The sequence below is a fragment of the Pempheris klunzingeri genome, chromosome 21 (genome assembly GCF_042242105.1).
Source record: "Pempheris klunzingeri isolate RE-2024b chromosome 21, fPemKlu1.hap1, whole genome shotgun sequence".
Taxonomy (NCBI): domain Eukaryota; kingdom Metazoa; phylum Chordata; class Actinopteri; order Acropomatiformes; family Pempheridae; genus Pempheris; species Pempheris klunzingeri.
In genome coordinates this window covers 16,249,384-16,263,882 of record NC_092032.1, presented here as the reverse complement: position 1 = coordinate 16,263,882, position 14,499 = coordinate 16,249,384, and the positions used below count along the sequence as shown (strand labels likewise).

Sequence of the window (14,499 nt, the reverse complement as noted above, 5' to 3'; positions counted from 1 at the left end):
TATTTTTACTGAATCAAACTCCACTTCCTGTTTGGGCGACTTCGCGGTTTCCTGTACGGATAAATGACAACGCTTTTTAGCCAATGGGAGCGGCGGCTTCACATTCAGCGGCATTTATTGACCAATGAGAGCGAGAGTTCCCTTCGGTCCCGCCCTCTCTTAGCTAAAAGTCAACACAGTGAAGTCAACCCGTCTGGAGGTGGGTTGAATTAGCTTTAGCCCAGGAACTCTTTATATAGTCGTGCATTGCAACGTAAATTAAGTGCCATTACACAGCTGCCTGGATAAACAACTAGCTGTGTGTTATTAGTAGCTAGTTGTCATTATGCTAGCACCCGTTTGTTCGTAGAAAAGCTAACTAGCATAAGGAGCTAATTTAGCTAAAGAGCCAACGGTCGCTTCTCTTCTTAATTATCCAGCTAACCCAGTTTTCCAACCGGTGGCTCATCGGTTGTATTTGTAGCTGCTGTCACAATCTGAATGTGAATGAATGAGTGTCGCTTTGTATCTCATCAGGAACCCAACGTTACAATCTGTACCTGTGAATATATTTAGTCCTACCTGTCGACATGAGTGATCCATGGCAAGAGTGTATGGACCACTGTGTGGAGGTCACCAAAAACGCTGGGAAGGTGAGCAAGGAATCACTTTATTTGTGGTTGAACATGGCATAACTTCAGTTTTACATTCACTTTAATCAGTACTACAGCAGTAGGGACCTGTAGGTACCACAAACAGACAGAATAACCTGCCCAAAACTACTGTGCAAAGTTGTTAATACATAGTAAAGATAAGTATTAACAATAATCATATATAGTGTTAGCACAATAACAAAGAACCTGATAGGCATAAGTTGCATTAATTTTTGTTTTTGTCAATAGTTATTAGATACAGGAGAGAGTAATTTGCAGACATAGACAGATTTCACATAGATTTAGATGTTGATCAGTTTGTGATACAGTATTCAAAATGAAACATAGAGGTTAATAGTGGACCGGATCAGGCTGACACAGTAGTGAGTCTGATACATGTGCACTGTCATCAAAACAGAAAACGTGAAGAGAAATGTAATGTACCATTTGCACAGGATGGGCACAATTTCAAATAAAGTTATAGTTATGTGTAAAAAAACCTGATAAAGACGACACACAAAGATATTTGGTTTTTACAGCTTACGCCTAATCATCTCTGACCCATCACTGACAATGGTGTGTAACAATAACACCCAACATGTTAGGCTAATTAAAGTAGCAGATGAAGTCAGTCATCCAAAAAATCCCCTTGCTGAGTTTGTCAATGTTGTGTTACTGCCAGATGATCCGCGAGGCGCTCCAGAAGGACATCGCCGTCATGCAGAAGAGCTCACCAGTTGACCTGGTGACCGAGACGGACCAGAAAGTGGAACAGCTCATTATATCCTCCATCAAGGAAAAGTACCCGACTCACAGGTACCTGAACAGCAAATGGTGGGAGGGGGGGTGTTTTATCAGTGTGCTTTTATTATTCAGTCTCTCAAAGTATGGTCCCTAATTTCACGCTATTTTTTTTTTATTTTCAAGAGATTAATATGATATGTAATGCTTCATTTCACTTTACATTGTGGATGATAGTTTTCTGTGATATTGATGTATGATGAAGCAGGTTCACACTCTTTTTCTTATCACTAATCCTGACAGAGCTTTAGCCAAGAATTTAGAAATACTGATATCACATGAATACATAAGCCTCAAACACACAAACACAAAACAATTGGATACTGAAACGAGACTTCTAAATGATCAGTTTAATTTACTCTGTTAACGGTGAATATGAAGTTCATATGCTGTTTCAAAGCCTTCTGGTCTGGTGGGGAAATGCTGAATCCTTTTATTTGTTAATTCATTTGTTTTTATTGGACCAAACTTATTCAAAATTAAATATACTCTTATAGCCTTGAAATACTGGAATCGGCCTGTCAAATGTCCACCAAGTGTATTTGCAGAGCATAAACTTGCTCCAGGATGCTGACATGTTTGAAATTAAAGAAAAAACACTGAGAGAAATGACCTCGGTGTTCTCAGTGGTCGCTATGTCAAAGCAGGCAAATGGAAACTGTCCCAAATATCACATATAATAGAATCTATGAGCAAAGTGACAGGAAACACAGCAGGTTGGCAGTATAAAGTGCAGCAGTAGTAGTATCATACATTTTACAGTGATAGAAATCACACTTTGCACTGTTTTTTTTTTTTTTTCTTTCTGGGCTTTTGAAGCTTCATAGGTGAGGAGTCGGTAGCTGCAGGTGCTCCCAGTGTTCTGACAGACGATCCCACTTGGATCATCGACCCCATCGACGGTACTACCAACTTTGTTCACAGGTACTGCCCACACTTATCTACTGTGCCAACCATCAAGAAAGCTGATACGGCGCTGGATTTGTTTTATCTTTGTGTCTCCTTAACTATTTTTATCTTTTAATTAGGTTCTCTCCTGGATTGTCCTCTCTGTCAGGGATAATTAGACAACATAGATGAAACTGAACTGATAATGGAAATTGATTCCTCTGAGCTTAAACCTACAGGGAGTTCATTAAACGAATGTTTTATATGTTAAATTTCCTTTTGTGCAGATTTCCGTTTGTCTCTGTGTCAATTGGCTTCACTGTGAAGAAAGAGGTAGGTTTTATTGTTTGGAATCACATATTTTTTTGACACTGTAACATCTTAATTATAAATAACAGTAATATAGTAAGTACCTCATTAACCCAGGGAGTGTCTGATGAGTAGAACAGTAGTTTTGCCTGTTGTTCTATTCTTATCCCTCTGCCTACACCATATGAATCACTACTGTTTTCTCTGCTGCTTCTTGGTCTCAGATAGAGTTTGGGATCGTCTACAGCTGCATCGAGGACAAGATGTACACAGCACGGAAAGGGAAAGGAGCATTCTGCAATGGAGTTCCTATCAAAGTGTCTGGACAAGAAGGTACATATTGGTAATCTTCTCAGGCTTCAGTGTTGCAGTTTTTAAGAAATCCACCAGGTGGAGACGATATTACAGCAATATTCTCTGCTCTACCATCAGCTGTACACAGTGAAACCTCAGAGACAGTAGCTGTACTTTACTAACTGACTGTGTCTTCAGAGGAGTAAACAGGATGTTTTCTGGTTTTGTGTGTTCATCCAAGACATCAGCCAGTCTCTGGTACTGACAGAAATGGGCTTCAAGAAGGATCCTGAGCATTTCAAAACTATGTTGGCCAACATCAAGAACATCCTCACCATCCCTGTGCATGGGTAAATATATACTTCTGCACAAGTTGTAATCCTAAAAATTCCAGCTCTGGCTGATTTAGTGACTCCTGTGGTTATTACTTCAGCAAACACTCCCTGAGCAGCTACTTTATCAGAAGTGCAACAGATGAGAAGAAGTCAATCGAAAACATCGTAGCCACAATAGTTTCCCACACAATAGCAGGGCACTATGAGTTGAGGAGCTGGAGGTAAGCAGCTTGTCATGTTCCGCTCTCTGTGGCTGCCTCCTCACTAACCTCTGTGACCTGCACTTTGTGTGTCGTGTCCTGTTCCTGCTTCACAGTGAAACCCACATCGTGTTTCACCAGTTGAACACTTGAAATGTGAAGCTCTGATATGGCTGTACGAGAGTGGTAAACAGGTATTGTTTCCTGTGGATCCTTGTGTGTGAAGGCAGTATGAATCCTGTTGCACCACTGTTGGTGCCTCAGTAGCCTAATGTTCAAGGCGCATACCACATTTTTTGCAATGTTTTGTGTCCTCATATTTAAAAAAAAAAAGAACGAATGAATAGTAAATAGTGTCACAAAAGGGGACTGATTTTATGGAAATCTTGTGTGATAACATTAAACATTCACAAACACGCACTAACACCACTTGAGGTTAACTGTGTCAGTCAAATACAGAGAGCATCCTATTTCTATCCACAGCATACGCTCCCCAGGCAGTGCAGCTGTCAACATGTGTCTGGTAGCGTGCGGATCAGCTGATGCTTACTACCACATGGGCATCCACTGCTGGGACATGGCTGGAGGGGCAGCGGTTGTTACCGAAGCTGGAGGAGTCATCATGGACATTTCAGGTGAGTCACACAGAAAAAAGCTCCAGGATGATTGACTCGTGGAAAAACTGCAGGATTGCTGAAGGAAGTTGTTTTACAAGAACAAAGCAGCGAGAACGGGCTGCTGTGCTCTCAGCGCAAACACAACAGACGTTATTAACGTTTATAAATAATTTACTGTGACTAATTCTCATTGCTATTGGTTTTTCCTCCTCTATCTGCTCACAAACGCCCGTGAAACAGTCAGAGATGGGCAGCGGGGCAGCTACTTGCTCTGTACTAGAAAAAGGAAGCAGCTGGGTTTGAGAAATTTGATTTTAGAATTTGGCAACACTGCCAATTGCGTAACACCTGGCCTGAGATCTAGGATGCCTTGTCAAGTCTAACCTGCCCCGCTGACAATGGGAGTGCTGTTAAAAAAGCAAGCACATCCTTGATTTCTGCTAAGACACTCCCTTTTTGTACATCTGAAATGTACAGTGGAGGAGTACATGTGTGGTGTAGCAAGCTTGTAGGGTGGAGAGCACTCATGAAGCAGTCGGTGTAAGTTAAAATAACTGTGTCCAACACGATAACCGAAGCTTCGAAATTAGTCTGCACGCCTTCACCGTCTGTTTTCATACTGAACATATAACTTCCCACTCATGACCAGCTTAGCACATAGCTGTTGTAGCAGTTAATAGGAAGGGCAATGAGCCAGATTTATGGCAGTGAGAAAATACCACTGGCTCATGTGTTCTCAGCTGTTACCGTAATGAGTAGCATCGTTTTATTTTATCCTTAACAAGTAATAAAAAAGCCTTATCATTTAAGGGTGCAGGAACTCTGAGGAATGTATTTACAGTGTATTTGAATTACCCGGTCACTCAGAGGCATTGTCAGGGCGCTGCTGTGTTCTAACACATGTAACCATACTTAAATGACGTTTTGATTAAATAAACAATATGTATAAAACATGTTCAACTTCTCTTTCATCCAGGTGGACCATTTGATCTGATGTCTCGGAGGCTGATCATCGCCAGCAGCAGAGCAATAGCCGAGCGCATCGCTAAGGAGATAACAGAGTATCACGTCGGCAGGGACGACACAGATGGCTAGTTAGTTTTTCCATCATCACCTCAGTGAACTTAGCGAACAGTTATTTAAAGGGCCAACTGGGTTGAGTTTTAACAGGTCACGATTCCGTCTTTGCCTTAAGAACCAAAAACCTCTGAGGAACAGCAGAGTGGGTTTGTTTAATATTCAGCACTTAGACTTTCAACCTTCTTTATAAGTCATTGTTAAATTCTTACACTTTGCTATTCACAGATTCAGACTCCTTTCGACTCCTGTATAGTTTATATGGATAGTAATGTTAGGATAAATGGTGAATTATGTCTGTGTCCTAATACACACTTGTTTTTAGCCATAATTTATATTTATTTATGTGAACAATGTGGTCAGAACAAGATCAAGCAATCTGACTGACTGTAATACCTCAGCGCAGCACTATTGAAGTAGTTTTAATGTAAATGTGTTCAGGTCTTGACCCGTGTTATTGCTTTTACACCTAAGGCTTGAGTGTTTGATTCATAGTCTATTGTACTTAATTAGATTTATTTAAACATAATTGTTCATACAGTAATGCCATCACTAGTTTGCACTATAGTTAATGCAAAACATGTACAACAGACTTTGTGTCTCTATAACTACTGTACTGTACAACTGCTTCTTTATCCCATCCAGGCTGAAATACAATGATGGGTTTCCCGTAAATTTGTGCACTCTGTTTTAAGTGTTTTGATATTAAGTTGTTTTTGTTTTTTTTGTTTTGAAAGGAAGTAATAAAGGCAGCCAACAAAATGCACCATAAATATCTCCTGCTCATGCCCAGCCTCTCTCTGACACAGTACAGATGGATAAATTCAAGTCGCTAAAGCCCTGCAGAGACAAGTGTCAGCATGCACCCGCATGTATGCTCGTAAACTGACAAAAGACAATCACTGGCAAGCGAAGTGATGTCTGAGAAGGAAAATATTTGCAGTACAATGCTGACATTTCTATTCCAAGTTCAGTTTCATGACTTTGCTGTTGGAAATGTGAATATTCTATCCACACCAACAGAGACAAATAAAGAGAAACAATTATGAAAGCTATATTTAGTGAAGTTGGCAAGTGTTCTACCAGAGTTTTCTATTCTGAAATGTGATATTATGTAGGAGTACAATAGAAAATGGAAAATTCCTCTGTATTCAATATCCAGCCAAGCTCTAGAACACCATCGTGAATTGTAGCCCTGTGCTCAGGCATAAATAAACATCTATATTTGCTCTGACCTAGAAAAATGGTGAACTGTCTCCTCTCCTTATAAAAGTCTATAAAGTAGAGCGTATTAGGAAAGCAAATCGTCTCTTGTGGCAAACAGGAACCAAATAAACCGAAAAACAGGCCTCTGAAATGCTATAAAACACCAGGAAAAAAAACACGCTGACTACTACCGTGATTTAGGAGAGAGATAAAAGCGTTCACAGCCATTACACCATGTAAACTTCTCTGCTGCATTTCCCGTGCCCTTTCATTCAGTGCTGCACACACTCCACATGCAGAGCGGTACACTGCCCCCCGGGCTGATGTGCTCTATGAAATAGCTCTGAGTTTTGCTCTCTTCGGACTGTTGTGTCTGTTTTTTTCTTAGCTTATGTTTGCTGATGACTAACAAATGGTTTTAAAACACTTCACTTGAGCAAACCCAGGTCTTAAACTGCTCCACCCCCCATATTCACTGAAATCAATGGTCCATGTTTGTCTGCAGCAGGAGGTTCAGATGTAATCACCAGTGCTGGGAATGATTTCTGGAGTCAGTCAGCTGAAAGTCTTCTTCTGTCAGTTCCACCTTTACAAGAAAAACTGCTCAGCAAGTCCTGTTGGTTCCCCATGTTTTGATTGTTAATGTTTTTTTAATGTTGTCTACAGAGTCACTAATGGCACAGCCTTATACTTCTACTGTATGTCCAGGTTGCTGCTAGGAAATGCCAACCATTGTTCTCTGAAAAACCAGCAAGGCTGCGTTTTCCTGCTCCACATCCCAAAATGTGCCCCCGGAGACCAGAGAGCCAAGCTCTGTAGACATTTATTAGAATGTATGTTTTCTCTTTGGTTGAATTATTTTTTCAGTTTTCTTTCTCTACGCCAATTTGTCTTTTTATGCTCTTCATTTGGCTTGATGTGGCCCTGTGTGAGCAAGCATTTCCTGTATTTATCTTACCAGTGTGGTTATAGAGTTCCTCTTTCCCTGTATAGTTACTGTTTTGTCCATTATTAAGCAATAAAAAGACCTTTGAAAGAAAGAAACGACAACTATAAGATGGTTTGTCATGACGTTTGCATTCATATTTATTCACAGTCTTCAGAGGATGAAGCCGTCTGGCTTTGATGATCCTCTGACTTTACCCATAGCACCAAGATGAGATTGTAATTTTTAGCTTTTGGTGAAATGCCCCAAAAAGTATTGGATGGATTGCCACAGAATTTGGTACAGACATTCATTGTCCCCAGAGGGTGAAGCCCACTGAGTGTGGCAATCCCCTGAGGTTTCCCCTAATGCCACCTTTAGGATGACATTTTTCCATTTTGGTGAGTTGTCTCAACAACTATTGCATAGATTCGCATAAAATTTGGTACAAACATTAAGGTTCCCCTGAGGATCTCCTGACTTTTCATCTGGCGCCACTTTCAGGTCAAAATTTCACTTTGTTGATGTTGGTTCATGACAAAACGTGAATGAGCAATTGTTGCTAGCACACTGAACTAAGGTGGTTAAAATACAGCGTCACAGAGCCGCTAGCATGGCTGTGGAACTCCAGAGGGGCTTGGCGGCAAGATTACAAAGGACCTCAGACTGGAAATAACCTGTCTGAAGCTGCTGCTCATCCTTCATGGTGCACCATTGACCTTCAGCAACTTCAGCATCATGGCAGGCCTCAGTTACAGCTGTGATTTCGGGGAACCAAACATCCAAAACATCCGTCATCCTGGATAAATTATTCATAACGGACCTGCCAGGGAGACAGCAGGACTGATGTATTTGTTTTGCTTGTCCTATCACTTCCCTCAGCCTGTCTCCCAGCATTTTAGAGAGCGTCTTATATTTAGTGCACGACGAGGACAACGGGATGAAAACTGCTCTCCTGCTGCTCCTGCTCAAACAACTTCCAACAAAACGCGCCTTCATCACACCCCATAAGGATCTGTGAAGTTCAACAGTCCCCTGTTTATTTTAGCTGCACGGTTTGTGAATCCACTAACTTGTATAGTAGGATGACAACATTTTCTGACAACCTTATCTTTGCACACGGCAGTCGATAAAAGATGACTAACTTTCTGAAGAAGATTAGCTGTAGTACGTTAACATTTGCTTTAGCACTCATCCTGTTGTTGCTGGTGCAACAGCAAACTGCCAAAACAGGTTTAGAGCTATTTCAACACATGAACTTGAGGTCTTCAAGGCGTGGCGGCGATGAGCATCATGTCTGAACGAGCCACGGCAAAGCACTCAGACTGTTTCTGCTTTTTCACTAACAGACAAGAGAATGAGAGATAATGCCTGATGCATATCTTGTGTGTAATGTAGTGTAGTGTTTGTGAAATTCAGTGTCTTAACATTTTAATCTCTCCAATAACAAAAAAACTGAAATCAGAATCAATTACAGTTCAGCATGGTCAAGTGCTCCTGCCTTTCCAAACACTAAAAGGAGCCACATACTACTATTACCATCACCCTTCAGGATGCAAGCAAGTAAGAGGCACAATGCAATTTTCTTGCGACATGCAGCATTTACCACTAATTGAACAATCCCTTTTGCAGCAAGGTATGACTTCCTGCGAAAAGCATTTGGTGTTTTAAGAAAAGTAGTTTGAAAAATCACAGAATAGTCTTTTACCCTCCCTTAGGCCTTCGGTGCAGCTAGGCGTTTGAATGAAAGATAGCCTTTAAATGTTGTCACTTCAGGGCCAAAACATTCAAGCACACGTACTGCATCTCAGTTCTAGACTTGAGTACACTTCATGGTATATTTTAAGGGGTGGGGTGCTGTGAATGAAGCGTGGGAGCACAGGAAGATGAACCAATTTGCATTTAAGCTACTTCACCTTACAGTGAGATGTGATGAATATGCGCTTTTATATATCTAACTCGTGCAGTAATGAGCAGTTGTGCCAGATAAGCATTTAGATCTGTGCATCTGCATTATATGCTTCCATTCAGTCCATTCAGAGGATATAGTAGAGACATTACCCAACCTTCGGCGGGAGCAGTGAGAAACGGGCAAGTATGCACACATGCCGTAATGTAGACTGACTCACCGGGGGACCTTTCAAAGCATTTTCCACTAGTACAATACAATGAAACGATATAAAGGGAAAGCTCAACAGCTGTGAAACTATCAGGAAATATAAAACTGACAGGAGCTTTGTTTGTCATGTCAAATCCCATGTTGAAACTAAGTCAGGAGCTGGAATGTACACTTATTATTAAAAAGTTACAGGTTCATGAGCTGCCATCAGTACTAAGAGTATGTTCTACACTGTTCTTCATAACTAGTCATGTCAGGAGTTGCATGCACACGGAAATGTACACAGCAGGGTGTGTCTTCAAGTGACATCTGCACTTCATTCTGTGAAGTCACCTCAGGAGAATTACGAAGATACCCAAAAAAAATGTCTGCTCATTTAACCAGCCACAGATGCGCTGGGAAATGCAGCAAATGTGGCATCATGTTGTTGCAGGTCTGCTCTCGTGAGTCTCACAGAAAGTTTTCTTTTTTCTCTCAGGTTGCTATGAAGAAACACGTGAGGGCGGTGCTAGTACTTTTCCCCCTCTGTCATGCCAACTTTTTTTTTTTTTTTTACTTGCCTCATCTCTCCAATGAGACAACTTATAGTTAAGTTTGTCAGAAGGCGCGTTAGCATCTAGGTGCCACCTTTGTCTGCCCCTCCTGACTTCACAAGGTAAGGCTTTCATTCATTTCAGCAGTATATAGATGATAATGTGTGCTTGCATAAATGGTGTTAAGATGTGTGCTTGTCATCATACCCATTTTTTGACATTATTATGTAACTTGTCACCAAAAACTCTTTGAGGGTGGATTATCATATCATAAAGCAACCGTTACTCTGGCAGATACGACTTCTAATAGCAGAGGTAATGCGTATAAAGTATATTATGAGGAGGAGAAGTACAGTGTGTTTAAAAGAAAGTATTTAACAAGTATGAGGTCTCTATCGACAACAAAAAAATGTGGTTTTAACTGCTAACACACCGATTTACTGCATTTATTCTTTTATTAGACTACCACTGATTTGTTAATCATGATATGACACATGCCAAAATATTGTGTTATTTCATAGATTATGAAATACTAGAAATAGCACTCTTTAATGCTTTAATGCAGGACAGGCTGATGCCAGCTGCGGTAGTGTTGCACAACCCATTCTTTTGTAACACATGTGTGCCAATTGTGCAGGTTTGGAAGTGTTGTGCTGTGCTCCTCAGAGAAAGGACGTTAACACTATAAAGCCATTGTGTTTAAAACAGCCTCTAATTGTTTTATATTTAAGTTGCACGTCATTGTGCTTGTTATGCATTATATGAGTCTTTGTTGCACTTTTACAAGCTTTATTCATTTTACAGGCTCTCTTCAGTAAGCCCCCCTCCCGTTGAGACAAAATGGATGACCCCTGGCAGAAGGCATATGATTTTGCTGTTACAGTGGCAAGAAAAGCTGGAGCGGTAAGCAACAGCCATCTGTGATATCATCTAAATATATTTCTTCTCTTGTGAGTGCACCATTGGGTAAAATTGAGACTTGGCTTTAGATTTTTGAAAGATTTTGTGATGATGAAAATATATCCTGTTTTAACCTCCAGATCCCAAGCATGCACACTAATATTCAGAGGGAATATTTAACTCATTTGTTAGGAAATTAGGAAAGCCGGGGAGAGTGAAATAAGGGTCATGACAAAGAGCTCCACTGTGGACCTTGTCACCAAGACTGATGAGAGGGTGGAGAAAATCATCATCGGGTCTCTTAAAGAGGAATTCGGAGAAGGCACACACTGGTGAGACATGAGCACAGACACACACCTATACATCACTCTTTGTGTGCTTGTAATGTTTGAAACAGAGGCGCAAAATTGCTCTGTCATATCTTGATATTGGTCCATCGCTTCTTCTGTGCTTCAGTTTCATCGGGGAGGAGTCGGTGGCAAAGGGGGAAGCGTGTATCCTAACCGACAAACCTACATGGATCATAGACCCTGTGGACGGCACCACGAACTTTGTACATGGGTAAGATGTCAGTGTTTGTTGTGTTGATTGATCGAACCAAACACTTCCTGTTGTAGGTGTCATCTCTCTGACACAGCCAGATAAAAATTACATAAATGACTAGTTCTGGGAGAATTTCACAATATTTCCATACAAAGCCAAACACATGGATATATTCTAACATATTTGTATGTAATTTGAAGGTACGCTCACTAATGAGATCAACCTTTCCAGCACAGTAGACAGTAGATAGCTTAGCTTAGCATAAAGACTTGAAGCAGGGGGGAAACCTGCTAAACCAGGCTAGCAGTTTCCCCCTGCTTCCAGTCTTTATGCTAAGCTAAGCTAACTGTCCCCTGGCTGTAGCTTCATATGTATTTAAGAGACGAATCTCAGCAAGAAACAGAACAGGCGTAATTTTCTTTTTTATTCTTCATTATTTACTTTACTTTGTTTTCAAAAAAATACCTGTTCATACATTTTTTTCTGTCTATGTAATAACACACTGAAACTACTCATTCACAGATTCCCATTTGTGGCTGTGTCCATTGCCTTTGCTGTCAATAAGGAGGTATGTCGGCTCAAAAAAGGGATAGTTTTACAGTCAGTAAAAATAGTTTGTCCATACATGTACGTGCAAACTGAAAGAACGTCGCCTTTTTTTCAGTTGGAGTTTGGTGTGGTGTACAGCTGCTTGGAAGACAAGATGTATAAAGGCAGGAAGGGGAAGGGAGCTTTCTGTGATGATGAACCAATTCAAGTGTCTGATGTAAGAGGTAGGGTGGTCATATTATTCTATTATAGACATTTGAAAATGGAAATTAAGTCATGAAATGTCCATGCCCTCTTTTGCCCGGCTTTTGAAATGTAATACCTAGAAACACAGCCATACATAGTCATCACTTTCACACCAAAGACCTCGAGGTTTTCTAAGAACAGATGAATAAAGCATTCAAGCAGAATCCCCTGGATCAAAAAGGTGACACATACACTGACTTTGGAGGACTCTTCACCAATACTGTATGTGCAAGCGTGTGCACCTTTACAGTCACTATCACACCTATAATTATATATGATAGTAACCCCTCTGACATGCTGTCTTTGCAGAAATCAAGAAGTCTATTATCATCTCTGAGCATGGAACCGACAGGAGCAAAGAAAAAGTAACCAAGATCTTCTCCACCATGCAGAAGATCCTCTGCATCCCAGTGCATGGGTGAGTGCTGACATGCATACATGGACTCATAATTGCAATGTGTACCGCCCTGCACCGCAAAACAGACCAGAGTCTGACTGTCTCCCATTTCTTTTACCACATTAAAAATGATAATGCAAAAACAATAAAATTTGCATTGACTACAAAATTGAGCTCAGCAGAGTAGCTACCATGTAAGCTTTTGATACTAGTGGAATTCATGCAATTTGATGTGGTTAAGCTACCTTGAAATCATATATTTACATGTATTAAATTGTAAATGAATTTGTTATATTGATTTGAATATAAATATTAGACAGACAGAGACATCTGGCAAAGAAGCTGCATACTGTAAATAGTGAAGATGAACTTTATTATCTTAGACAAACAGGTGCAAATGGACAAGACAGATGAAAAAATTCACGTTGTTCATAAATAATACGTTTTCCTTAAGGGGTATCCGAAGTCAGACTGCAGTATCTGCATTTCTAAGCACTTTGTATATTGGCAATTATTCATTTGGGTGATATAATCAGCCAAAAAAAGTACATAATTAAGGCAGTGCAACTTTTCTATCAGTTACACATTTTGCCAGCCATCCTCAGTTACTGTTGGCTGCCTTTCTAGGGCAGCATGGCCCTCTTGTATTCACTCATCTCCAACTGATCTGTCCTGGCAGGCTCCGTGGGTCAGGGACAGCTGCCACGAACATGTGTCTGGTGGCGTCGGGGGCCGTGGAGGCCTTCTTCGAGATTGGGATCCACTGCTGGGACATTGCTGCTGGAGCGGTTATTGTCAAAGAAGCCGGGGGAATACTACTGGATGTTGATGGTGTGTATGCTTTCCAATCTGATCGCAGAGCATCAAGTGACTATGCAGCACTGAGCTCTCTTTCGAAGGTTATAAGTGTATATTGTGGCTTATCTTTTGGCGAAAGCCCCCCTAATAAAGGCTTTGTTTGATCATTTAGGGGGACCGTTTGATTTGATGTCTCGAAGGATGGTTTCTGCAAACAACGATGTCATTGCTCAGCGGATCATCAAGGAAATTGAAATATTCCCGGTGGTGAGGGACGACGCTCCGATTGAGAAGCAATGAGAACATCCAAATGCATTTCGAAATGAGTACAAGTAGATAAATCCACTCTTTAGCTGTATGTCGTGAATAAAGTCACTGTGCTTGAATCATCACTCTTCATTTGCATGCTGGGTGAGTCTCACTGACTGCACATTTCTCACCAAAAGAGATCATTTTTAAGTCAGACACCAACTGATGTGACCGCCAGGTTTCATTTCAGTAGCCTTTTGCACTGGTGGAATTTACCCAAGTACTTTACTTAGCTGCAAATTTGAAGCACCTGTACTTCACTTAACTCTTCTTTTCATGCTACTTTCTTCTTCTACTCTTCTACATTACCTGTCATAGGGACGCCCAGCATTTCATTTCAGTTACTTGACAACTTAAGTTAGTAGTAAGTACAGTTGAGACTGTTAGTCCATTAATCAGTTACTCATTCGACAGTTGGTTGGACAAAACAAGCATTGTGAAAATGCCACTTTGGGTCATTGCAACAGCATTTATCACTATACTCAGAATTTTTATAAGCCAAACAGTCAGTCAGCTAATGCAGAAAATAATCAACAGATTAATCTATAATGACAATAATTATTAGTTGTAGTCCTCTGTTATTTGCTAATCAACACTGATGATTAAAGTGGGAAACAGCTGTAATTTTGTACATAGCCTTTTTGTTTGTTTTGTATTTTGAGCATAGTGCAATTTGCACATAGTCTTTGTGTCGAATATAAAATCAAATGCAGACATGGACAGCTGCAGACCAAAGATTCTTCTTTAGGCTGTGGTTCCAATACCCATATTATCATACTCTTTATTATGCAAGAAAAAGATTTAGCATGTCCCAGTGCGTG

General features: G+C 40.6%; 2 protein-coding genes across 2 annotated transcripts; both read left to right on the top strand.

The window, feature by feature from the left end:
• Positions 1 to 175: 175 nt before the first annotated feature.
• LOC139220862 (inositol monophosphatase 1-like) lies at positions 176 to 6,387 on the top strand. Its single transcript, XM_070852718.1, has 9 exons — positions 176 to 199; positions 517 to 632; positions 1,315 to 1,448; positions 2,253 to 2,357; positions 2,609 to 2,654; positions 2,855 to 2,963; positions 3,166 to 3,274; positions 3,943 to 4,094; positions 5,053 to 6,387. Exons 2-9 carry the CDS (start codon positions 570 to 572, stop codon positions 5,169 to 5,171), a joined length of 837 nt encoding a protein of 278 aa, XP_070708819.1. The 5' UTR covers positions 176 to 199; positions 517 to 569; the 3' UTR covers positions 5,172 to 6,387.
• Positions 6,388 to 9,979: 3,592 nt separating this feature from the next.
• Positions 9,980 to 13,755, top strand: LOC139221276 (inositol monophosphatase 1-like). The gene is made up of 9 exons (XM_070853210.1): positions 9,980 to 10,058; positions 10,741 to 10,839; positions 11,029 to 11,168; positions 11,293 to 11,397; positions 11,902 to 11,947; positions 12,044 to 12,152; positions 12,484 to 12,592; positions 13,251 to 13,402; positions 13,542 to 13,755. Exons 2-9 carry the CDS (start codon positions 10,777 to 10,779, stop codon positions 13,667 to 13,669), a joined length of 852 nt encoding a protein of 283 aa, XP_070709311.1. The 5' UTR covers positions 9,980 to 10,058; positions 10,741 to 10,776; the 3' UTR covers positions 13,670 to 13,755.
• The last annotated feature ends 744 nt before the right edge of the window (positions 13,756 to 14,499 follow it).

What these genes read in the sequence shown, in the direction of transcription:
- LOC139220862 (XM_070852718.1), top strand. Translation starts at nt 570, where the DNA reads ATGAGTGATCCATGGCAAGAGTGTATGGACCACTGTGTGGAGGTCACC. An exon ending in GAAAAGTACCCGACTCACAG is followed by an intron (nt 1,449 to 2,252) that starts GTACCTGAACAG and finishes GGGCTTTTGAAG; the next exon opens with CTTCATAGGTGAGGAGTCGG. An exon ending in GCTTCACTGTGAAGAAAGAG is followed by an intron (nt 2,655 to 2,854) that starts GTAGGTTTTATT and finishes TCTTGGTCTCAG; the next exon opens with ATAGAGTTTGGGATCGTCTA.
- LOC139221276 (XM_070853210.1), top strand. Translation starts at nt 10,777, where the DNA reads ATGGATGACCCCTGGCAGAAGGCATATGATTTTGCTGTTACAGTGGCA. An exon ending in CCTTTGCTGTCAATAAGGAG is followed by an intron (nt 11,948 to 12,043) that starts GTATGTCGGCTC and finishes CCTTTTTTTCAG; the next exon opens with TTGGAGTTTGGTGTGGTGTA. An exon ending in AATACTACTGGATGTTGATG is followed by an intron (nt 13,403 to 13,541) that starts GTGTGTATGCTT and finishes TTGATCATTTAG; the next exon opens with GGGGACCGTTTGATTTGATG.